Source organism: Plecotus auritus, assembly GCF_963455305.1.
Source record: "Plecotus auritus genome assembly, chromosome: 3".
Lineage (NCBI taxonomy): Eukaryota > Metazoa > Chordata > Mammalia > Chiroptera > Vespertilionidae > Plecotus > Plecotus auritus.
Window position 1 is genome coordinate 17,983,690 of NC_137772.1, and position 26,265 is coordinate 18,009,954.

Here is a 26,265-nt window from a genome sequence, read left to right on the forward strand (position 1 = left end):
CAAAATGCATGAAGAATAGATAACTTTCCTTGGATGAGTGAAGGTGAAGTTAAATAAATAAACCTGAAGAAAGATACTTCAGAAAGTACAAACCCATTTTTTTTCTTTTAGCATGGAGCAGATCCAACTAAGAAGAACAGAGATGGAAATACACCGTTAGATTTGGTTAAAGAAGGAGACACAGATATTCAGGACTTACTGAGAGGAGATGCTGCCTTGTTGGATGCTGCCAAGAAGGGCTGCCTGGCAAGAGTGCAAAAACTCTGCACCCCAGAGAATATCAACTGCAGAGACACCCAGGGTAGAAACTCAACCCCTCTGCACCTGGCAGGTAAGCATCATGAGCATGCCTAAGCCTCCTTGTCCCTTCTTTGGTACCTAATACAGATTACTGGGAGATGAAAGGAATGTTGAGCATAAAGAGTACTACTTAGTAAATGCTTTTGATTGGCATAATTTTATATAATTTTTTACTGTAAAGTCTCTTAATTATGTAATAATAGTATTAGCTTTTAAAGCAAAAAGTATTACAACTTGAACATTTTTCCGATCCTTATTATTTATATACAATTTTTTTTTCCTTTAAGCTGACATGTTTGCCTTTTTTTACTCGAATAGCCGGCTACAATAACCTGGAAGTAGCAGAATATCTTCTAGAGCATGGAGCAGATGTTAATGCCCAAGACAAAGGTGGCTTAATTCCTCTTCATAATGCAGCATCCTATGGGGTGAGCATGCTAAAGTTCAAGTCTAGAAAACTTTACTGACATTTACTGTTTTGTTAAATGTATACTATGTATGAAATAAGTAGATAATTTAGCACAATTATAATTTTCTATTCAGAATTTTTCTAGCCTTCCCAATTAAGCTCAACTCTCTTTTTGGCCAAGGACCACACTTTTTATAGTACAACTAGAGGCCCGATGCACGAAATTTTGTGCAAGGGCCTTGATCCCTGCCCTCACCCGTTGCGGCTTTGTCCGGAATGAAGGACTTCCGGAAGGACATCTGGTCTAATTAGCATATTACGTTTTTATTATTATAGAAGATCATAGGTGTATAATGGCTGCTCAATTAATACTTATTGATACAAATAATACTCTACCACAAGTAGATTTTAGAAATTATAAAAACCAGGAATCCTTTGTAGGTATGGAAATTGTGGTTGCTTATGTTTATCATCCACATTTTTAAAATAACCAAATAAATGGTTGAGCTATTGGTTTATATAGTTTCATAGAATTTGAATTGACTAGCTAAAAGCCCACAGTGAAAGTCCAGCCATGCTCTCAAAGCACTGTAACTAATCATCAGCCAAAAGAGGAAGAGGAATGTATTGGCTGCCTTGGTGCCATATGTTGGCACTGACTGCCTGGAGTCACTATGAGCCACTTCAGGCCCAGTGAATCACACAGGAAGAGCATGAACGCTGCTGTGCTTGTCTGCTCATCCACTTAGTCCCTATTGGGTTATAAAACTCACAGATGCCAGATTGTGTGTACCAGGGGTTCTCACAGTTGGGATCACTACTGATGAGGACAGTGTCCAGGTTTGCCAACACCTGACAAACTATAAATAAAAACTAGTCACCGGGATTTCCATATTCTCTTACTCTCTTCTTCCTTGCCCTTCAGAATGAGAATATCCTGATCCCCTCATGCCCCCTGCAAAAACCAAGCATGTTTCTCTTCTCCCTGCTTCCCACCTTTCTTAAGTTAAATTAGGGCGCTTTTCACATTGTATTTGTCATTTAAAATATTTTAAAGCTGGATTCTGAAACCATATTAAATGGACTGTTTCTCCTAGAAACATTCTAGGAGTTCAGTTCCCTTTCTAGGCCTGCCAGTTCAGTTTATTCTTATCTGTTGTATAGAAGTGACCTGTAGCTTATTTATAGCATTTGTCAGCCTTAAATTTCAGTTTCTATTTTTGCCTCAGTGGTATAGATTTTTAAAAAACTTAATAATTGTGTTTTTAGTGTACATAGGTAGTAATATACTCCTTTTTATTTATCACTCTTTCAGGCGTTTGTCAGCAAATTTTAAAAACCTGTAACTGGTTTCCCCAAGCATAAAGTATAGATTTAAAGGAAATTTAATAATACATACCATCTATGTAATACATTTTATACACATACACATAATTTTCGTTGGACTACCTAATTTTGGAAGCCTGTGAAAATTAGTCTACCAAATTGTATTATTCTTTCAATAACCATGGGAGTAGAGTAAAATTAATATCAGAAACACAATTTAAGTTGTAACCTTACTGTAAAGAAGCTTGAAATAATCCCATGCTTTTGGGTTAACTAAACAAAATAACTAACATGTATCCTTCTAATAAAAGAGATAAATGACTAGGTTTTGTTCTGTTTTAAGTGATTTTGACATAGTACTATAGATGGTGCCTATTTTTATCTTTGTGTTAAGATTAGCTTTATAATGATGATATCATTCAAAATCCCGAAAATATCACAAAATGTCCTGTTCTCAGTAATTCTCCCCTGATTATGCTTTTTTTTTTTTGGGGGGGGGGGAGTCTTTATATTGTCAAAGTAAATATGGAAGCTTTATTAGAAATTGTCTGATTTGTATTTTCTAATAAGTTTCCTCCTCTTTGTTTTCTCAAATTACCTTTCTGAAAATCAATAAGTATTTGTATTATATATATATATATCTTTAATGGTACCTCAGGGAAAAAAAAGTGCCTTTTCTTTTTGAAATGGGTATCTTCAAGAGAGCCAAAATTGTCTTTAGGAAAAAACATATCCCATCTTGGGATATTTGTCTTCCCCTTCACCATCTCTTCCCATTCTCATGAAATTCAGTTCAGATAACTCAATATATTGACGTTGAGCAATAGCATGAGTTAGAAATTTATTCTCAACAGATAATGTTCTTCTGAGTTAATTATCAAAAGTAGCCAAGTTAGCCTGGCTGTTGTGGCTCAGCAGTTGAGCGTCAACCCAGGAAACAAGAGGTTACCAGTTCAATTCCCCGTCAAGGCACATGCCCAGGATGTGGGCTCAGGCCCCAGTGAGGGGTGTGCAGGAGGTAGCCAATTGATGATGTTTCTCTCTCATCAGTGTTTCTCTCTATATATCCCTCTTCCTTCCTCTCTCAAAAAATCACTAAAAACATATATATATTTTAAAGTAATTAAGTTATTCCAGGAAATGTATCCATAAAGAACACCAATGTGCCAGTTGCACAAAGATTATAGAATATTGGTGTTGCAAAAGATTTCAGAAGTACTTTAGTGGTAACCAAGCTCGTATCCTTTCTTAAATGTGTATATAAGAATAAAGTTAATTTTTATTATTGTCAAAAGCCTAATCATTGCATCAGTATCACCTTTGCATAATCCATTGTTTTAAGCTTGTTTTATAAGGACTTTCTAAAGAAGCTGAAACCTTTGGTATTATTTGAGAGAACCTACTCTCCTGAAACTTTCCCCTACATTGTTTTTCATAGTCCTCCCTCTTTTTAGTCCTACTGTTCTTATTGTCCCTTTGTCTTCCACTCTCCTTTCCCAAAATATTGTTGTTCTTAAGGCTTTATCCCCCTTGTGATTATCTTTCTGTTTCCTTTTCTTAATGAGCTCATTTATCAAGTAGCTATAGCTTTCAACTCAATATTCCAATTTGTCATTCCCCTGGAGTTCCTACCTCCAGTGCTAAGCACTTAGTAGGTGTTCAATAAATGTTTGGTTGATGGGGGAGTGGGTAAGTGAATGAATAACTGATGCCTTCTTATCTGTGCTCCAACCTTTTGTGTCTGACCATTTACAGAACATCATGGCTTTGATATTTTACCTCAAAAACTTTGACATGCCAAGTGAACCTTACTGTTCTTACAGTTTCACTAGAGGCCCGATGCACGAAATTTGTGCAAGGGGCTTGGCCCTCGCAGCCGTGGCACCTTGCCTCGGCCCTCGCAGCCGCGGCTTCATCCAGAAGGTCATCCGGAAGGACTCCTGGAAGGTCGTTGTGCTGTCCGGTCTAATTAGCAAATTACTCTTTTATTATTATAGGTTCCTACGTAAACTTTTCCTACAAAGGACTTTTCTTCTTTCCTTCCTCTGTAGTTAATTTGTCTTTCTAAAAGCCAGTATTTTTTCCCCTTCAAAATTTCTCAGATTTAGCTCTTCTTTTTTCTTCTCCAACCAGCACAGTCCACAGTTCAGGATCTCATCATCTCATGCCCAGGTTATTAGCTAATGTGTCTGCTGCTGACATTTCCTTCACCCCACCCCTCCCCCATGTTATTTTGGATGTGACAGACTAGTTTTTGTAAAATATGGTTTTGTTGTGTTGTGTTACTTTCCCAAAGGCTAAGAAGCTTTGAGATGAGTATTTTAATAAATAGACCAGATTACACTAGTAATGGGTCAGAAGAGAAATGTTTGTTTTTAAGATAGGCCTGAATATGTTAGAAGGCTAAATAAAAATGTTAAGTTTTCCCATGAAGAATTAGGACTACAGGATAAAATAATAATTGTGGAACTGATATCCTGGAGGAGGCAAGGAAGGATGTAGTCCAGAATACAGGGAGGGGGGTAGGGTAAATACTCCTTTTATACAATAAACGTCTTCGTAGAGATCTAGAGGGAATGAAATGTGAAATAAAGAAAGTGTATGTGATGGAGCTTTACCAGGTAATCTTTCTTAACTCTTCACATCGTTTTCTTTTCTTCAGCATGTGGACATAGCAGCATTATTGATAAAATACAACACATGTGTAAATGCAACAGATAAGTGGGCTTTTACTCCTCTTCATGAAGCAGCCCAAAAAGGAAGGACCCAGTTATGTGCCCTCCTCCTAGCGCATGGAGCAGATCCAACTATGAAGAACCAAGAAGGTCAGACACCCTTAGATCTGGCAACAGTAAGTCCTCATTTCAAAATCCTCACACTTGCTTTTTTAATTTTATTTATTTCTTTATTGTTTGTTTGTTTGTTTGTTTGTTTGAAGTATTACAAATAGTAGTACATATGTGTCCTTTCCCCCCCCCCCCCCATTGACCTCCCCCCCGGCCTCCCCTACCCCCAGTACATGCCTTTACCTGCCCGCCCCCCTCAGTGTCTTGTATCCATTGGTTATGCTTATATGCATGCATACAAGTCCTTCAGTTGATCTCTTACAGCGCCCCCTCCCAACCTCCTCTGCCTTCCCGCTGTAGTTTGACAGTCTGTTCAATGCTTCTTTGCCTCTGTATCTATTTTTTCCCCATTTCTGTCGTTTAAAAAATCTTGCCTCTGCAGACTAGAAATAAACATATAATAACAAAAAATGTTTGAGTCCCAATTTCAATGTCCAACAGTTCTGAGTCCCTGTTTCAATGTCAAACAGTTCCTTATATGTACATGTCAGCAATGATATCTGGATGGTGGGCACATGGTGGCAATGCACCGAAAGCTGAGTCTGCCCACCCCACACTTGCTTTTTATACTTTCAAAGATGATATTACGTTGCAGGGTCTAGCAGGGCCTTTAGTATTGAAATGCATATTTCACTTAGAATAAGAACAGACTTCCTTCCTTCTGAAATTTTTTTAATTTGCTTTTTTAAAATATATTTTAAAACTCTGTTAAGAAAAACTGAGTAGTGTAAGCTAATGTAATTCTTTTTGCCATGTTTATCTTGGAGGGAAAAGATGAATCATAGAAAAATACATATTTAGAGTGTATTCTCAAAGAATTACCCTCACAAAAGTATCTTATCCCTTTTACATTAGGTGTATTACTCTAGAGCAGTGGTCGGCAAATTCATTTGTCAACAGAGCCAAATATCAACAATACAAGGATTGAAATTTCTTTTGAAAGCCAAATTTTTTCAACCTAAACTTCTTCTAATGCCACTCTTCAAAATAGACTCGCCCAGACCGTGGTATTTTGTGGAAGAGCCGCATGTGGCTCGCGAGCCACAGTTTGCCGACCACTGCTCTAGAGCAGTGGTCGGCAAACTGCGGCTTGCGAGCCGTGCCGCAGTTTGCCGCTCTGTTGACGAATGAGTTTGCCGACCACTGCTCCAGAGCAACTGTTATTCATGATAATTTACCTGAGGCTTTGGGATAGTTAGAAAAAATTTACTTCTGGGCAATATATTATTCTTCTGAAGATGGAAAAATAAACTGATATACTATAGAAATATTTTCAAAACTAAGAATTAAGTTTTTGTGGTTAAATATTATTTAACTACAAAGTTAAAACACTCATTATCTTCCTGAACTTTCTGAAAATCAGGGAGTTAAATAATGGTCACAATAACTAACCATATTTTTAAGCCGGAAATACATTTCCAAGCCACATTCTGTTTCATGTATCTATTGCTAAGTAACAAATGATTTTAAAACACTTAGTAGCTTAACCAAAATTGAGTGAGTGGCTTGATACAGTGATTCTGTGAGTTGACTGGGTTCAGCGAGGTAGTTTTGCAGTCTGTGCACTTACCTTACCTGGACCTCAGCTGAAGCTGCAGTGTCCTGGATGGCCTTTCATCCTACAGGGCCTCTCTGCATGGTATGCATCACTCAGAAGTCTAGCCCAAACTTCTTTACAGCATGGAGGATGGCTTCTAAGGAAGGAAAAATAGAAGCTGTCAGTCCTTTTAAATCCTGGCTCAGAGCCTCAGACCATCACTTCCTCTCCATTCTATTGGTCATAGCAATTGATGGGCAAGCCAGATTCTAGAGAAGGGAAACAGACATGCATACAGAAGAGGGATGAATGTCTGGCTGTCTTTGGGAGCTGTCTGGCACATCCTCTGACACCAATTATGGCAAACAAACTATAAAGTTCATGAATAGCTAGCCAAATTAAAGTACTGTTCCTCTAAAATTTCAACAGATTTTAATTGTGCATTAAATCGTGTGCACTAAATAGCTGAACAAAAACTATTGTAGTTGCTTAAGTATAAACAAAATACAGTAAATAAATATGGAAACTAATTCTAAAGCAAAGATTTAAAATCAACACTCCGAAATGTGCTTTTTTAAATGAAAGATGAAATATTTTTAACTCTTCACATCTTCATTAACTTGCATATCCTTTAAATACACATGTAATCTGAACAATTGTGTGTACGCTTTTCACTTAATGTTAAAAGTGTTTTCAGGAGTCAATATAGTTCACATTCGTAGATTTTTTTTCTCATAATTAACTCTTTCTTTTTGTAGTCTGGCCAGAACACTTACTCTACTCTCAGCAAATTTCAAGTATATAATAGTGTTCTTAACTATAGTCTTCAAACTGTACATTCAGTGCTCAAAAAATGAAATACTTTTTTAATTAATAGTTTCTCCAGTTCTACCTACTGAAACTACTATAGTCTTCGGAGCTGTGGATGAGGGAAGGGAAGAGGAAGAAATGACTAAAAACAAATAGGAGATAATGAGGCATTTACTGGAGAAAAAATTCACAATGTATTTGGTCTTTATGAAAAGCTTACCACTTTAAAATGTGGTATTTTTGTGTTTTTTTGTATCACTTTTAGGCTGACGATATCAGAGCTTTGCTGATAGATGCCATGCCCCCAGAGGCCTTACCTACCTGTTTTAAACCTCAGGCTACCGTAGTGAGTGCCTCTCTCATCTCACCAGCATCCACGCCCTCCTGCCTGTCCGCTGCCAGCAGCATAGATAACCTCACTGTCCCTTTAGCGGAATTGGCAGTAGGAGGGGCATCCAACACAGGGGATGGTGCAGCGGGCACAGAAAGGAAGGAAGGAGAAGGTGAGTATGCCCTGGGAATACTTATTTGGTTCTTTTCTTTCTTTGTTTTAATTAACAGATTCCCTTTTTTTTCTATTGGTAATCATTGAACACCTCACTTACAGATATCTTAACTCTCTGTAGGTTTTCATATATACAGCAGCTTATAAGAAATATGTCTTCATAGAATGAATGTCTTGGCATCTACATTGTTCTTACTTGTGTATATCTCAATACATCAATTTCCAACCATAGCATTACTGAGTCTTATTACTGAAATATATCAGGAAAAACAGATTATTTAAGAATGAAAACTAAAATGGTAGCTGATAAATTTGGAATTTTATATCTACAGTTGAATATTACACTAAAAGCACTATGTTATGCACTATAATATTAAAATTAATATAAATACTACTGATTTGATAAAGATAAACTGCTTTTACTTCTCAACCAAATTCAGAAATAACTTGAAGTATCTGAATGAAATTTAGGATTATTTTATGCTATGTAAAGTTATCTGCACAGCCACCAGTGTCAGAGAGCTGTGGCTTTAAAAAATATTGGAACTTCCTTTAGATTGATAAACTTTTTTCCAAAACTTTATGTCTGTTTTAGTTGCGGGTCTTGATATGAATATCAGCCAATTTCTAAAAAGCCTTGGTCTTGAACACCTTCGGGACATCTTTGAAACAGAACAGGTAAGCTCTCTTGAGTCTTTTAATATTAAGAGTTATTTTTCACTCCTTTTTTTTTTTTTTTTTTGTTTCTAAACTGCTATTTTTATACCCACAAATTTCTAAAGAAGCCAGGAGAAATCCAGTATTTTATATCTCTCCCCAAAATAGTCTAACAGATTATGGGAGTCTTTCATTGTTATTTGTCACTTCTATATAAGCAGTCTGGTTTAATATGTTTGATAACGTGTCAAAACTTAGACCATGAAACCACCTCAAAAGAATTTTTTTAAAATCATTATTTTCTTTCCAAAAATTGTTGGCACATATTCAACTCATTATTGATGGGTTATTGTGAGGAATAAATGAGGTAATTATTTTATGATTGGAGCTATATAATGGACAAATACTGTAATTTGCTGACCTGGTTTCTGCTTCTTCCAGATATGTACTATACGTGTTAATTCAGAAAAGCTTAAGCATTGTATGAATTAAAGCTACCACATAGATATTAAATCCTGTTTTTACATCAGTCCTTATTTGAACTCAAGTTTAGAATATTTATAAGGAAAACAGTGGGATGTCAATAATGAAAACCTTGTGCATGGTTCCAAATTATGTTAAAATCCCATCTAGCTAAACATATAAAGGTTCCTACTATATAATGAACTGTTTGTCTCAAAGATGTATATTTTAGAACTGTTGCTTTTTAAAGGCTGCTGAAAACTTCCTTTGGGTGATTGGAAGTGAAATGGCCATTTAGGAGCAATATAGCAAATTATTTCCAAAGACTGAGTGATGAATGCTTGTTGTACTGAGAAGATCAGACTCATTATATAATATTTCATTCTAACAATAAAAATCAGAAGAGCTCCAGGCCTAATTTGTCAGTCTTTTAAATGTTATGTACAAGTGTAAAGGTAGAGGAGCTATGGATAGATAAAAAGTATCTCATTTGAGTTCAAAAAGGGGTATCTGTAAAAAAGATTTCTCAGTTTTCCAAGGAAAGAAAAAATCAAAGGCTACTCTTGTGAAGCAGTATTTGGATGGTCACAGAACCAGTTTCTTCTGAGCTGGAAAATTGCATGTTTAGCCCTCAAGAAATGTGGTCAGCCATGATTTCACCCTGTACATTCAGAACACTGCCACTCGATGGCAGTAGAGTCCGTCACAGTTACTTTTAGTCAACCAAAGAATTAGGTAATTTTGAATCATCTGCATTTATAAGGATTAATAACCAAAAATTAACAATAACTATCGTGTACAAAAATAGAATGTACGTTAGGCTTCAGGAATTGTTAAATCTGAGAATTTATAAGAGAACTTAAAATCCATCAACTCTCATCTTCAAATTGGAATTCTTTACATAGCTTCTAAATAAAATGATCTATAATCTAAATATTTATGATATAAATTTCACTACTTTGTAAGGCAGCCTTTTTTTGTGCTTGAATATATCTTAGCTCTGGGAATTCCTCCTTACTTTTCTGTAAGTCCTAATTACCTAATATGCTTACTCCTCTTTGCCACATTCTGTTCATTGTGCTAAACACCTTTCCATTTCCCCACCATTCACATTGGCTACCCATGTTCAGGCCTACTGTTTGTTCCCTCTTGTATCTTGAAGCAAGCAAAAGGTAGTAGTTTTTTTAAATGAAAAGGAAATATAGCAATGATCATCTTTTATTTCTATAGCATTGTTTGTCCCATTTTAATTCCCCATTGACTAAAAGCAATTAAGGAGTATTTAAAGTGAGCAGAAAGCTGATAAAATTATCAAGAAAATTTTAAGTTCATGCTTACAATGGAAACAAAAGAATTTTCTTAATTTGAATAGATACATAGATAGCATCGAAGACAAATGGAAGAATTTTCATCATCTGAAGAACTAGTAAAGATTTATCAATTTATTTCGTTTCACTTTTCAGATTACCCTAGATGTATTGGCTGATATGGGTCATGAAGAGTTGAAAGAAATAGGCATCAATGCATATGGACACCGCCATAAACTAATCAAAGGAGTAGAAAGACTCTTAGGTGGACAACAAGGTAAGCTATTCAGAAAAAATTAATTTCAGATATTTGTGGTACAAGATAAATGTCAGGGCTGGCATCTGAACTCAGGTGGTCTGACCCCAGAGCTCATGTGTTCAACTGCCTTCCCCATCCCACCTACTGGCTTTGCTCTCCCTCTAATTGCTCTAGTTGGAATTGAGTCAATTTTCCCTCGCTCGCAAACTTTATATCTTAAATGTCTCCAGAATCTACACTTCTGTCCTTTTCCACTGCTGTGACCTAATCCAAGTCACCATCATCTCTCTTCTGGAATATCACAACCACCTTCCAGCTTATCTTCGGCCTTCACCTTCTCCTCCCTTCCGTACCTTTTCTGCAATGTTACCAGAAGACTCCTTTCAACATGACTGGGGTCATATCATTTCATTGCTTAAAACCCTTCAACAGAATCCTGTTACTTTTAGGATAAAGTCAGACATTTACAACATGGCTTTTCATAATCTGACCTCCTCTCTTACCTCACCTTGAACCTTTCTCCCTCCCTTACACCTGTCAGCTCTGTCTTTTGCCATCACACTTTGCTGTTGCAAGCCTCCTATCTTTGTTCTTTGTATGCCTTCGTGTTTATCATTTCTCTGTTTGTTAGAAGTGCTTTCACTATAGGAAAGCAAGAGGAGAGAAAAGAAATAACTGGAATTAGTCAATTAGTCTGCAGAGCTAATACAATTGCGAGAATGACATGAAACTAAACAGTGGTTTTGATCTTGAGTCTTTTTTATTTATCTGTATTGAAGGAATAAGGATAATGAAATTAATAATAACAATGTATTTTAAACTTATTTTGAGTGACCATTTCAAGCCATCTCACAGAGTTCTTAGAAAAGGATAATTCTTATATTTTAGACCTGAATACATTATAATTACAGTCTGTTTCTCTTTTGTATCAAACATAACTTCATGAATGTTCATGATTAAATTTAGTTAGACAAGTAATTGTTGAACCCTGCTGTATGTACAAGGAACTCTTTAAGAACAGATAAAATTGACTCCCAAACATATCTCCATTATTTCACATGTCTTTGGATGTACTTGATTTATATAATTGTACATATTAGGTTCAAAATGAAAATAGTTTAGACTTCTTTCAAAATATCAATTACTTATGACAAAGTTTTCCCTAAAATAGAACCTGCATAGAGTGGACTCCTGTTAACTCTGTTAACTTTTCTTTCCTGTAGGCACCAACCCTTATTTGACTTTTCACTGTGTTAATCAGGGAACTATTTTGCTGGATCTTGCTCCAGAGGATAAGGAATATCAGTCAGTAGAAGAAGAGGTAATGTACCTCAGAATTTTTAGTTATCTTTTCCTGAAACCTATTTTTCCAGGAGATTAGGTAAGCTTGTCTCACTTTGACTTACTTACACTTGCCTATATATTATTCTGTCTCCCTTAGCCATTGTGGTGGAATAGTGCCAAAATTAGAATAGGACTATGGATTAGAACTCTGCCACATGGCTTCACATTGTGAGCCTAGGGTTTCCAGTGGATGGTTCTGATCTGTCTTTTTATTCTGTAGACTTTCTTGAAACCCATGTAAGTAAGGACCCTATTAGGACTATTTTTTTTATATTGCTGAAATGCTACCTAAAAATGATATGGAGTAAGGAAGGATTTTGCCTCCTAGATAGCAAATATATTTTCAACTTGATTGTTATGTAGGGTTACAGAACATGCTTATAAAATAATATGCCTAATTTTCACATATGCATAGAAAGTGTGCCTCATGACTGGAGTCACCTTCCATTTCTTCAGTCACAATGATTTTAAAAGCACCATAGTAAGGCAGTTTGTCCGAACCTGCTGGTAGAAGGGTGCCATAGAGATTCCCTTTCTACCAATGGCTTCTGCGTCGCTCTGACACAGAATAAACAAGATACCTAATATCATTATTTTGCATGGAAAGGCATGCCTACATTTTTGTTTTTTTCATCTTTTTAATTAGTGTTCCTAATATTCCCATCCTGGAAACTCAGGACAGTTACCTTAGGCTAGTATTTCAGCTCATCCTGAGCCAGTTTTTCAGGAAAGCATCATGTTTCCTAGCGTCTTACTGCCTAATCTCCTAGTAGTTAATAAATTCTGATAATAATGTCAAAATGTGGTAAATAACTTCAGAAATGGAGTGGTGAGTTAGAGAATTAACTCTTTGAGTTAGTTCTATGAGAAATTTAGGTGTTCAAAACATTTTACTTTTCTATAATAATTCTTTTTAATTTGGAAAGTGGAAGAAGGATGAGTAGTGTTGAGAAGAAAGTTATTCCACTTAGTTACATGTGATATTCAACTTCCCCCTGGTCTGTAGAATATGGAATATTTCATCTAGGAAACAAAAATTGATTTCTAAAAAATTCTTTGTTTATTTATAGCATTTGTCCAGTAAAATATTAATAGAATATGAGGAGTTTTAGTTGGACTTAGTCACAATGTTGCTTCCATTCTCAATAACATTAAATAGTCATGCAGGTGACTTAATGTGATGTTTTGTTTCCCCATTGTGTTTACTGAAAAATCTTTCAAAGCTTTTATTTAAAAAAGAAAAGAAAATGTAGCTGTTTAATATTTATGTTTTGATTATTTTCTCACCAGAAATACTTATCTATTAAACTTGTTGATCAATTTATAGTGGACTCATATTTATTATAATGTTAGACTCATCAGTGAAGCAATGTAATAGAATTGAAATGTTGACAACAACAGAAAGAGTATCTTTAGAATATACACTGGCATATTTTTGAAAGTTATTTTATTTTATTCTGTAGATGCAAAGTACGATTCGAGAACACAGAGATGGTGGTAATGCCGGCGGCATCTTCAATAGATATAATGTCATTCGAGTAAGTTTTTAAAATTTCAGGATGAAAATTGGATTGCAAGGCTTTCTGAAAAGCAAATATAAACAATGATTAAAATTGGGTTTAAAAGTCATGTTTTCAAATCAAGGATGATCATTCACCTGTTGCCCTGCGGTCACGTGTCACCCTCCTCACTATGATACAGTCTTAACCCTCATTAGAAGTCAAGACACCCAGGAAACATCAAAGCTACACACACAAGGCTAAGTCAGCTGGTATTGGTGATGCAGATATGGTGATGAGACTCCCTGCTCATTCATCAATTCAGACCATAGCTGACAGTCATTTTTATCACCATTTCAAAGTAGCAATAAAGGCCTGGATTTTCCCATCTAATAGAGTCAGTGAGTATATCAGAATGCATATATCTCCTCATCTCAGTTCCTTAATTAATAATATGGAATAAATGACTGCTATATGCTTTTTTCCAAAGGGATATCATGAAGATGAATAAAACCTGTTGAGAATCGATTTAATCCTTAGGGTTAATAGACCTGTGGAAGTTATATCAGTGCTCGTCAGAATTACCCAGGGAGCTTTTTGCAAAATACATATTGACAGGCCACTGTATCCTAACATTCAATAAGTCTGGGGAGAAGTCTAGAAATAATCTCTTCCCTCCTCCTCCTCTTTTTTTTTTTTTTTATGTATCTTTATTTTTGAAAGTATTACAGATATGCCCTTTTCCTCCTCCTTTCGTTTATCCTTTCTTTTCTCCTCCTCTTCCTCCTTTTCCTCAGGTAGTTCTAAGGCAGTGGTTCTCAACCTTCCTAATGCCGCGACCCTTTAATACAGTTCCTCATGTTGTGGTGACCCCCAACCATAAAATTATTTTCGTTGCTACTTCATAACTGTAATTTTGCTACTGTTATGAATCGTAATGTAAATATCTGTGTTTTCTGATGGTCTTAGGTGACCCTGCTAGCGGTTCTCAACCTGTGGGTTGCAAACCACAGGTTGAGAACCACTGCTGTAGAGCCTAAGACCATCAGAAAACACAGATATTTACATACGATTCATTAATAGTAGCAAAATTACAGTTATGTAGCAACGAAAATAATTTTATGGTTGGGGGTCACCACAACATGAGGAACTGATTAAAGGGTCGCGGCATTAGAAAGGTTGAGAACCACTGCTCTAAGGTATAGCCAGGTCTAGTGCAGAATAACAAACAAAAACCATACCTAAAAATTATGTCACTGAATAGGCCCAGAATCATAGAAGCATGAACAGACTGTTGAACTTCAGAGGGAAGACAGAGGAGGGTGGGTGGGAAGAGATCAACCAATGAATTTGTATGCATAACCTGTGGACACAGACAAGGGGGCATTAAGGGCCTACAGGAGGAGGGGATGGCAGGAGCAAGCTTAAGAGGTTAATGGGGTGAGGGGAAAGGAGGACCAACGTAATACTTTCAACAATAAAGATTTTTTTTAAAAAAGTATGTCACTGAAAACCAGGGTATCAACTGAATTACACTAACCTGGCATCTTTATTATCCTATATAATAAAGAGCTAATATGCTAATTAGACCGAACAGCAGAACAACCATCTGGAAGACCTTCCGGATGACCTTCTGGACGAAGCCGGGGCTGCGAGGGCTGAGCCCTTGCACGAATTTTGTGTATCGGGCCTCTAGTTTTTTAATGATGTTTTAAGCAAACAAAACAAAAATTGGACCTTCCTCTAGGAAAACATACTTTTAATTTAAATCATAAACTGCCAATTAACGTACATTACACTCAATGGCTTCTTTCTTCCTTATCCTTAAAGATTCAAAAAGTTGTCAACAAGAAGTTGAGGGAACGATTCTGTCACAGACAAAAGGAAGTGTCTGAAGAGAATCACAACCATCACAATGAGCGCATGTTATTTCATGGTGAGTATCATGCCAGTAATTACAGACATCCCTCGAGCTTTCACAAATCCCAGCAGAATGAAAAGCCTGTGTTACTGACTATATTCATCTTATGTTAAAAACTAGGGGCCTGGTGCACAAAATTTGTGCACTGGCGGGGGTGGGGGCTCAGCCCAGCCTGCCCCATCTCACAGACTGGGAGCCCTTAGGTCGCTCTGTGGGAGGCGACTGGGCTGATCAGGGGAAGGCGCCAGCCCCATCACCCCACTTCTGTGGCCACTGCCAGCCACAGCAGCCACCAAGGTGTTTTCATCAACATGGACTCCAGTCCCTTCACCATGAAAAAATTACAACTTTCTTTAGGCATTTTCAAGATGTGTCTTTCATAGGATATGACATTTCTTCCTTTCTTTTTTTTTTTTCTCACCTGAGGATATGTTTCCATTGGTTTTTAGAGAGTGTGGAAGCGAGAGGGAGAGACAGAGAGAAACATCAGTGTGAAAGGGACACTTTGATTGGTTGCCTCCTGCATGAGCCCTGACCTGGGCCCCAGCCAGGGAGGAGCCTGTAACCTAGGTACATGCCCTTGATCAGAATCAAACCTGGACCCTGCGGTCGGCAGGCCGAGGCTCTATCCACTGAGCCAAACCAGCTAGGACAGGATATGACATTTTTTAGCCCCTCCAGCAGCGGACCTTCATTTTTTCCTCCAGGAGTGTGGTGGAAAAACCCTAGATCACCTTCTTGGATTCTTATTACCCAAGTTTCCAAGAACACTGTAAGTGGCAGCATACAGGGAGCTTAGCCAATGAGCGGTCAGAAAAGGTGTTTACGCTCGAACTGGTTTGGCTCAGTGGATAGAGCGTCGGCCTGCAGACTGAAGGGTCCCAGGTTTGATTCCTGTTAAGGGCGTGTACCCTGGTTGGGGGCACATTCCCAGTGAGGAGTGTGCAGGAGGCAGCTGATCGATGTTTCTCTCTCATCGATGTTTCCGACTCTCTATCCCTCTCCCCTCTTCTCTGTAAAAAATCAGTAAAATATATTTTTTTAAAAAAGAAAAGGAAAGGTGTTTCCTCTGCAGCTCATGTTCAGAGGACCCCCTGCGTTGTGTCCACTGGGCTAGGGGTATATCCCCGTGGCCCAGGGGGGCACGCCCCCAAGGCCGGCAGCCAGCCCCGCGTTGTGGGCGCCGGGCTGGGGGCATGGACCCGGGCTGCCACTTGGTGCTGGCGCACGCGCAAGCAGCTGGGGCAGGGCGGGAACATCCGCCGCATCACCATGGCGACACAGCAGATGTTCCTGGCCCATCCCCAGCACTTCTGGGACCCCAGCCGCTCAGGGCCTACGCGCAGTCTTTGCCAGATTAATTTGCATACTCACTCCTGATTGGCTGGTGGGCGTTTTGGAGGTACGGTCAGTTTGCATCTTTTTCTTTTATTAGTGTAGATGGTTCTTTTTTTGTTTTTTTCCCAAATAACTACATTCAATTCCAGCTTTCTAATGCATTACATTCTTGTACTGGCTTTTTAAGGCATATACAATGAAAACAAATTATTTGAAATTGTTTCAGAACTTATATTACAAGTTGAGCCATGTAGAGAATGAAATATTTTTTTATTATGTTAGTAGTTTAGTATAATTGTTTTAGTTTATCAGATTATCTGTGTTTGCTTAAAGATTGGGTATAAAATAATCTATTTTCAAAGCCACATTGTACTTTGCTACCTAAAAATTGCATGCCATTTGTAGAATAATATCTTTGCTTGGTGAGCACTAGTGGTCCTTGATAAGATTCTAGTACATGATAATTTATGTATAATAGATATCTTACAAAATAAACTTTTCACTTATGTATTATTAATTACGTAATATTAATCTGCCAAGTTTAAATAGTATATAACTAATTGATACTCTAGAAAAGTGTCCAAAAACTAATTTTACTATCTTTATATTTTTAGGTTCTCCTTTCATTAATGCCATTATTCATAAAGGATTTGATGAGCGACATGCATACATAGGAGGAATGTTTGGTGCTGGGATTTATTTTGCTGAAAACTCTTCTAAAAGCAACCAGTATGTTTATGGGATTGGAGGAGGAACAGGCTGCCCCACGCACAAAGATCGGTCATGTTATATATGTCACAGGTGAGCATCTTGGCTTTCATGGAATGGTTGCTGTCCTCAGGTCATGAACAAAGTCGGGTTAATAAGAAATCTTGTAATTCAGTTAAAACTTCAAAAAAGACCCATGTCTCAGGCTATGCAGAAGCCACAATTATTCTCAGTCTTAGTCCTAATGAATCAGACAGGTTGGAAATTGGGTAGGAATAGTTGATCAGCCAACCCTAAGAGGAGCAATGATAACGGGGCTGATATTAGTGGTGATAAAACCAGATATAGGTCAACCATTCATAGATTACAATGAACCTCCCTCCATCTTGGCTTCTTCCCTGGGTTTCACATTTCTTGCTTCAGAATCAACAAGAAAAGGGTCAGAATTATTTCTTTAGGACAAAGAACCTTTAGCTCTGACTAGAGAGTCATGTTGAACTAAGACACACAACTTCTATAAACAAGTAGAACCTTTAATGTGCTTCTGATATTGCTAGTAATGTCTTAAGGCAGGATATATAATTGGCCTTTAAAAGTCCAACTTCAGAATATTAACTTTGGAACTATTAAACAAATGAATATTAGCTTTTTAAATAGGACTTTAAAGCTCAGAAATTGGAGAGAATAATAGTATACTCCCTCTAAAGTCAGTGAAAAAAAATTTTCCTTCTCTATTCCCTTCTCTACCCCCTTCCTTGCCAATAGAAAAAACACAAGGAATTGTACTTTACAGAGATTGCAGTTTGTTACATTTCTCTTTAAAGTAATGAAATATATTTATTTTTGCAAAGTCGGGTTAGTAAGAAATCTTGTAATTCAGTTAAAACTTCAAAAAAGACACATATGACCTTGAAATTCATTATAATTGTTGACCTTAAAACGTACCACTCTCAGTTACATTGAAACAAATTGCAGTGGTCAGTTCTAAGATGGATGCCATATATACAGAAAGAAATTTCTTTTCATTAGTCTGCTGTGATTGGTAACACACAAAATTTCCCAAGAATATGTAACACGCAAACGTTTCTCTTTGTTGCTTCAGACCTAACTCTTCTGGATCCAAAATAAACAATAAAAATGAACCTAGATGAGGATGAACAGTCATTCATTAAAATTAGAAACATGGTTTTTGCCTTAGCCAGGATTCCCTAGAAACAGCCTGAAGCAAAAGTTTATTCACCAGCACTTTCTTGGAAGTGCAATCCCAGGGAAGCAGGAATGAGAGCACAAAAAGAAGTGAGGTCCAGGAAGAGGGAGGATAGACAGGCTCATCGGGAGCTGGGCAGTTTCAGGACGAGTGCAATTGGTTGCTCAGGCCAGGAGACATCTTTAGAGAAGCCGTATGAACTAAAGCATCACAGAACAGAACATCGTGGAAGAAAAGATGAATTTATCTGCTGGCTCCTGTCTTGCACTGGTCAACATTTGCTCCACAGGCCTTTGGTAATCCCTTCAAGCCCCATTTTGGGTTGCTGTATCTGTGGAATGCAGGACAATGCACGAGGCAAGCGGGTGAGCAGGCTGGAGCCATTACTCCCCACCTGTGCACTGCACCCTGCAGCCCAGTGGGCTGCTGGGCAGATCCTGCTGCTTCTCCTACCTCCTCAGCTAAGTGAAGCCCTGGGGTAGGAGGCAAGCCTGTCAGGTCAGGCTTTGTGTGACATATGGACTGGGAGTGGCCATGGCACTGGGCCCAGCTGGCCTAGTGGGCAAAGCCCAATGATACCAGGTTGCCACCACAATGTGGGTATGGAGCTCAGAAAGCCTCCCTCTCATGGTGGTGAAAATCCTTTCTCTGGGTCCAAGAGAATGCAGTTGCAACCAAGCCAGCATCCCAGAGGGTTATCAGTAGCATCACACTAAAACAGCCAGCCTAGGAAGAACCCAGTTATACTAAGTATGGCAGAATGTTTAATTGACTGAAAATAATATCTCTGATCAGTCATATTGCAAAGATCAGACTTCTTTACTAAAAACAAACTATTTTAAGGATAACTACTTACATTTAACAGTGTGACCAACCTTACTGTTTAGTTTAAACGTTGTTTATATTAAGTGTTGGTGAACTTTAGTGGGCCACATATGATTCCTATCACAATGACTCAACTCTGCCCTTATATTGCAAAAGCAGCCATAGTAGACAATATGTAAATTAGTGTGTGGCTGTGATCCAATAAAATTTTATTTATAAAAACAGGTGGCAGACTGGATTTGGCGCATGGGTCATAGTTTGCCAACCTTTCTTCTCCTCTATAATATTTAACATCTGCTCCAATTCATGTTTTGCCCAGGTAGTGTAATTATCAGCCTTGTGTTTAAGCAAGTATTTTTTTTAATATGAACCACTCTTACTGTTGTTTATCTCATCCCAGTTTTTACTTTTTCACAATGAGTTTAACTTCAGTTGCTGCTGCCATTTCCTTATTTTCTTCACTTTATTCCTACCATTCCATACAAGCACTCGGTTTTCACTAGTATTTTTCCTTTTCCAGTAGTCAAAACATGCCAGGTATTTTTTATGATTGATTTCTAAACCACACCAAAACTACTTTGAACTTCAAGGGTAATTATTGAGCCTACTGTTTATGATAAATCAGTGTGTCAAATCTCATCCTTTTTCTACTCATAAATATGAAAGGGACATTTAAGTTAGCTTGCCTTGTGTTAAATTTTTTTTAAATCAATAAACCTAACAATTATATTTCAAGATTTAAAGCTTCCTTCAAGGCATTGCTTTCTTCTTTCTTTTAGACAAATGCTTTTCTGTCGAGTGACCCTTGGAAAATCCTTTCTGCAATTCAGCACCATGAAAATGGCTCATGCCCCTCCAGGACATCACTCAGTCATTGGGAGACCAAGTGTGAACGGACTGGCGTACGCCGAATATGTCATCTACAGAGGGGAACAGGTATGTTACTCATCAGATGAGTATACACAGTTACTAAACATGACAATACAGTATATTTAGACCAGGTAAGAGTTAAAGCCATTTAATAAAATACCTACCTCACAGTCTGATAGCATTAGTTAACTGCTTCAGGTCATGAATGAAGATATCAAAATTCTTTTGGCATCAGCTTTACACACAGAACCCATCAGTCACCTGTCAGCCAAGTAACATTGTGAACAAGAGGGCAGAATAGGAACAAGGTGAGCCTGGAACATCTGGAATGCCAGAAAGTAACGAAGTGCTCAAAAAAAATCATGGGGCCCTAGCCGGTTTGGCTCAGTGGATAGAGGGTCAGCCAGTGGACTGAAGGGTCCCGGGTTTGATTCCTGTCACGGGCACATGCCCAGGTTGCAGGCTCGATCCCCAGTAGGGGGCGTGCAGGAGGCAGCCGATCAGTGATTCTCTCTCATCATTGATATTCCTATCTCTCCCTCTCCCTCTCTGAAATCAATAAAAATATATTTTAAAAAAAGAAATAATTTTTAAAAAAATCATGGGGGCTGGTTACAAGGACACTGAGCCAGTGTGAAGGGAATCCCACTGGCCAAATCTGCGACAACTTGAACACCAAATAAGCACAGTAATAAATTTTAAACCATTAGAAAAAATAGGAATTCATAATTCTTTACTGATAACAAATAGATTAATAAGTGAAGGGGAAATGAAGGCTTTTGCTTTTGCTTACAGTAGAAAGCCATGGGCAGATGGGTGTATGTGGAGGGAGTACCAGATTGGGAAAATCATCATCTTGCAACCATTGTGGTAAAAATTAGATCAGGCAAGAATCATCAAAGGATGCTAAATCTAGGGGATTTTAACCAGGAGAAGGATATTTACATGGTCTTTAGTTAGAAAAGAGAAAAAAAATCATAGTAATTATAAATTGGGGCGGGGGGGACGGGGCATACCTGACCAGATCAGAATTAACATCACCAATGAGGGACAGATAGACAGAGTGTGCTTCTAGGTATGACATTCTGAGATGGGCACATCATTCATGCAGTATTCCAGCCAAAAATGCATAACCTCATCTAATCAAAATGAGGAGTGTTCTATTAATAAAAAATGTGAGAAGACTGATTCTTCAAAAAATCAATGTTATAAAAGACAAAGAAAGGCTTTGAAAACTTTCCAGATTAAATGAAACCCAAGAGACAGGACAACTAACTTAATGTTCTGCCGCCAAATTAGATCAGCAAACAAAATTGGAATGTGAGTGGTAGATAGAAGTCTAGCAATATAAAATTGTTTTTTGTTTTTTTAAGTTTATCTTTATTGTTAAAAGTATTACAGATGTCCCTTTTTTCTTTATTGATCCTTCTAGCCAGCCCCCAGCCCCAGGCCTTCACCACATCATTGTCCATGTCCATGGGTTATGCATATATGCATACAAGTTCTTTGGTTAATTCTTCCCACCCACCCCCAGCTGTGTAAGAGAATATCTCTCTTCTTAGGGAATAAATACTGGCTTACTTAGGGATAAAGAACCGTGAAAATATATATAACTTACTCTCAAATGGTTCATTAAAAAAATGTGTCTGTGTATCTGTCTATCTGTCTGCCTGGTATATACAGAGATAGGAGGAAGTGTACATAATAAAGCAGATGGGATATATAAAACCTTGACAATAAATAGATATGGGTAAAGGGTATACAGTTGTTTGGGGTACCATTTTCATTTTTGCAACTTAATGTGTAAGTTTGCAGTTGTTTCCAAATAAAAAGGTTTAAAAGCTACCAAAGATTAAGTTTGTCAAAGTTTTGTTTATTAGAAACTCCAGACTTCTAGAGAAAATACTTTCGCTTTGACTCAGTAATTCCAATCCTAAAAATTTTTATTAATATAATCAGTAATGGTCGCAAAAAAACCTGTGGTGTGCCCATCACTGTCTAATCACAATGAAAAATGTAAACCTAAGCATTCAACAAAAATAAAATGATTTCATAAATGTGATTATATTTTTATGCCTATGACTTTAAAAAATGCATTTGTGTGACAGATATAAATAAGTAATTTCAGTTTTATTTTACCATATACTTTTTTATTTTTTTTTTATTGTTTGAAGTATTATAAATAGTAGTACACATGTCTCCTTTTTTTCCCCCATTGACCTCCCCCCCGGCCTCCCCTACCCCCCAGTACATTCCTTTACCTGCTCCGCCTCCTCCCCCCCCCCCCCCAGTGTCTTGTATCCATTGGTTATGCTTATGCATGTGTACAAGTCCTTCGGTTGATCTCTTACAGCCCCCCCGCCCAACCTCCCCTGCCTTCCCACTGTAGTTTGACAGTCTGTTCAATGCTTCTTTGCCTCTGTATCTATTTTTTCCCCATTTCTTTCCTTTAAAAAAAATCTTGCCTCTGCAGACTAGAAATAAACATATAATAACAAAAAAATGTTTGAGTCCCAATTTCAATGTCCAACAGTTCTGAGTCCCCGTTTCAATGTCAAACAGTTCCTTATGTGTACATGTCAGCAATGATATCTGGATGGTGGGCACATGGTGGCAATGCAGGTCCGACCCTCTCTGGTTTGGTCCTAGGCAACCTGCTGCGACTCACAGCTGCTGACTGCTAGCATGGCAAGGCGTCATCAGCGTCTTCCATCTCTGGACTGTTTCTCCTCTTGTCTTCGTGGTTGGAGCAGACCTGTCAATTCCTCTCTGTTGCAGGAATCCACATGGTCTTGGAGTTGTTTTCTGAAAATATACAAACATATTCTCGACCAAAAGTTAATAAAGGAATTTTTTCTATATAATTGATTTGGGATCCTTTTTATTTTTGCCCAAACAATTTTCCTTTGTCTTATTTAGATACCATGTGTGTTTTTCATGGGTGTCTTGCTGTTAGCATTACCATATACTTTTCAATATTTTATTATTAGTGTAAATATCATTTCTTTCATATTTGGATGGCTTTAAAATTATCTTCAAACTGTTGCCTCTACATTGGTGACTCAACGTATCTCCTCCTTTCTCTTTATAGCTCAGTGGGTTACATCATCATCTGTGATGAATTTGAAATGGGTTCAGCAGTTATTCTGTCATCTAACAAACTTGTATTGAACACATGCTATATTGAGCACTGTGCTAGGTGAGGTGAACAAGGGTTTTCTTATTTAAGGCACCTGGCTCTCTAATGAGGGAGGAATGCAGTGTAACCAATGTATAGTATTTATTCAAAGTACACATAACATTTTAACAATTGCTAGATTGTAGGATTTGTAAGTTTATATGCAGATATATAGGTGGATCTCCTCTTTCGGGCACCTGTTAATGGGATGGCCTTTGTAGACTTTGAGCATATGTAGTAGAATATTGGTTTGGATCAATAGCCTCTGAGGCTTTCACATCAAGTAAGGCTTTACTACTGTAGCTGCCAAAAGGGTGACCTTTTTCCTTCCTGTCCTTCAGGCATACCCAGAGTATCTTATCACGTACCAGATCATGAAGCCGGAAGCTCCTTCACAGACTGCAACCGCCGCAGAGCAGAAGACCTAGTGAATGCCCACTGGTAAAGCCAGATCAGATTTAAACCTAGGACTGGACTCGAATGGACTGTTTCCAACAAAACCAATATTCTATAAATTCCTGACAGCCTAGGAAAGCTGTTTGTCGTTATGAAGCATTGCTATAGTGATGGATATAGTATGAGTAACTGATACATACTCAACTGCTGCTGTTCCCTTTGAGGAAATGTTTACAGGGGCGGCCTTTTAATATATCTCAGGCTCACTTTCATTGCAGTTATCCATTTCTAAAATAAGATTGCTTTGATCTAGACTTGGAAATGGAAAAAAAAAGAAAACATAACCAGTACGTTCCCAAATGTTCACAATTCACACACTACATTTGCTTTGTTATATATGCCATTTATATAACAAGTAAACATACCCAGGCTCATTCTTAGTTTTTTCTCAACAGGCGCCATTGGCTTTTTTTTTTTTTCTTTCTTACTTTGATAATGAGCTGGAGCCTTTCTGATGATATTTTGCACGAAGTCTCACTGACTAAAATCATTAGCAATGCAACCTAAGCTTCTGGCTGAGCAAGACTAGTCTCCACGTTCTTTTCACTTTGATTTACTTTATATGTGTACTTCTTATAAACATAAATTGAAATGGAAAGGGAAAATACCAGGTTTCAGTCCTTTTTTTGATTGGCCAGTCTGACCAGGGAAAGGCACAAGCATCAGCCTGGCTTGGAGCTCCCAACGTGAGAGAAGCAGAAGGTGAGAGCCTGCTGTCTCCAGTACAAGCCTGCTTCAGAGGCATCAGGACCTGCTGGGGCCCACCGGAGCGCAGCCAGGGAGGGGGGCGCTGCCATCAAGCCTGGAGGTGAGACAACCAGGGAGGGCCGGGAAGGAGAAGCCGCTTCGGAGCGAGCGAGGAGCCGGTGTTTCTGTGCTGTTGAAGCAGAAAGGGACTGTGGGGACGCCTCAAAGAAAAAATCCTTCCCATTTAATCCGCACCACCAGAATCGTTGCCCCAGAACAGCTGCCTTATCCAAATTCAGTCAAAATGTACTTCATTGGAGTCACAGAAATATCACCTACTGTTTCTCTATGTTAGAAAGCTAGGGTTTAAATCCTCTTTAGCAGATAAATAGGCACAAATGCAAGGACTTTTTTGTTTATTCAAGATTTGGCGCTTATTTTGAGTGAGGTTCTTCAGATAGTTTAGATCGGTCCCTGCACTAAATTTTAGAATGGTATCTTCAAACATCTCCATAGACAAGGAGAACAAAAACTTGAAACCAAAGCGCTTTCAGTTATTTTCTTAATGAAGATGGAGAAATACCATACTGTTACTTCATGAAGTTACTACTTTGTTTAGCTTGTTTAATCAACATTTGCTAAGTGCACATAGACACTTGTAAAAAATTAGACAGTGCAGTTCTTAACGCTCGCCCTTTTCACTTAACTGAACATCAAGTAAGTGCATTGGTTTATTACTTTCACATGCTGTGCACCTACTCAGCTTTGAAGCAAAGTAATATATGTGGTCAAGAAAAGGAAAAACAGAATGGCACAAATTTGCCATTCCAACTTGAAGTCCTAAAAACTAATTAGTTTTTTAATGCAGGCTGATTTAGCTGTGACCTCATTTAATCGCCTAAAGCAAAATAAAATAGTTACATGCAAAATTCCTAGAATAGGCTCTTAAAATATACATTTCACTTTCTCTCTGGCTTGAGTCCATTGCTAGAACTAGGCACTGGGTATTAGTTTTCTAGCTCAAAATTAAATCAAGAATTAGCCTCCGTTTTTGCTTCTGATGAAGTTTCAGTGGCCAGGCTGGGTGTGTGTGTCTTGGCTCCTTGTTTAATAGCACTAGAATTCCATCTGGAGCTTTGAAGTTTGATATTCATTAAGAGGGCTTTCTCTCCCCCCCCCCACCTTTCCTTCCGTGTTGCTGTGTAACAATGGGTTGGTGAAATTGGCATCCGTGTAGTGTTCAGTAGCTGTGAAAGTGTATATTACCTCCCCTCTTAGACATAGTTTAAAATGGTAAACACAGCTGTGATTTTTAGTTAAGTAAAAGGGTTAATATGGTATAGATACCGAAAGCTTTATAGCTTTTCAAAAAAGATAGGCCACTACCCGACTATGGTTGTATGTCGTTTCCATCATGCTAACTGAATTAATGGATGTGCCAGTTTTAAACTTCAGCCTTACACTTGAGAAGTTAAACTGTGGTTCAGTATTTAAACCGCCGATGTTATGTATCTTCTGTTCTGTGTGCCGAGTAAAGGTACCGTGTGAGGGAGACATTTGCAGTGCTTCTTGTCTTGTAATGATTCAAGTATATAATAGTTCTCGGGAGAAGGTGTACATATTATTCATCTGTTAAAGAGAATGGGCTCATTAACACCTCCCAGGAACCAAATACATGTCTTCAAAACTTGAAAACCAAAGGTCATGAGTGTACTCACATTAGCAAAAGTCAGTTACATTTGGGATTCCCATCTAGAGCAGTGTGAAAAACCCTTTGGAATGTAAAAGCATGGGGTTGAACTAGGCTGAAGTCC

At 37.9% G+C, this 26,265-nt stretch overlaps 1 protein-coding gene across 1 annotated transcript in view; it reads left to right on the forward strand.

Annotated features, from left to right (window-relative positions):
- TNKS (tankyrase) overlaps positions 1-26,004 on the forward strand; it is a 166,837-nt gene extending 140,833 nt beyond the window's left edge. Inside the window, exons 16-27 of the mRNA XM_080659908.1 lie at positions 112-331; positions 619-728; positions 4,698-4,886; positions 7,494-7,731; positions 8,329-8,411; positions 10,316-10,436; positions 11,642-11,739; positions 13,226-13,300; positions 15,092-15,197; positions 17,135-17,321; positions 20,040-20,196; positions 23,650-26,004. Coding sequence (XP_080516034.1) covers positions 112-331; positions 619-728; positions 4,698-4,886; positions 7,494-7,731; positions 8,329-8,411; positions 10,316-10,436; positions 11,642-11,739; positions 13,226-13,300; positions 15,092-15,197; positions 17,135-17,321; positions 20,040-20,196; positions 23,650-23,736 — 1,671 coding nt within the window. The 3' untranslated portion in view covers positions 23,737-26,004. The remainder of the gene's footprint in view (positions 1-111; positions 332-618; positions 729-4,697; positions 4,887-7,493; positions 7,732-8,328; positions 8,412-10,315; positions 10,437-11,641; positions 11,740-13,225; positions 13,301-15,091; positions 15,198-17,134; positions 17,322-20,039; positions 20,197-23,649) is intronic.
- The last annotated feature ends 261 nt before the right edge of the window (positions 26,005-26,265 follow it).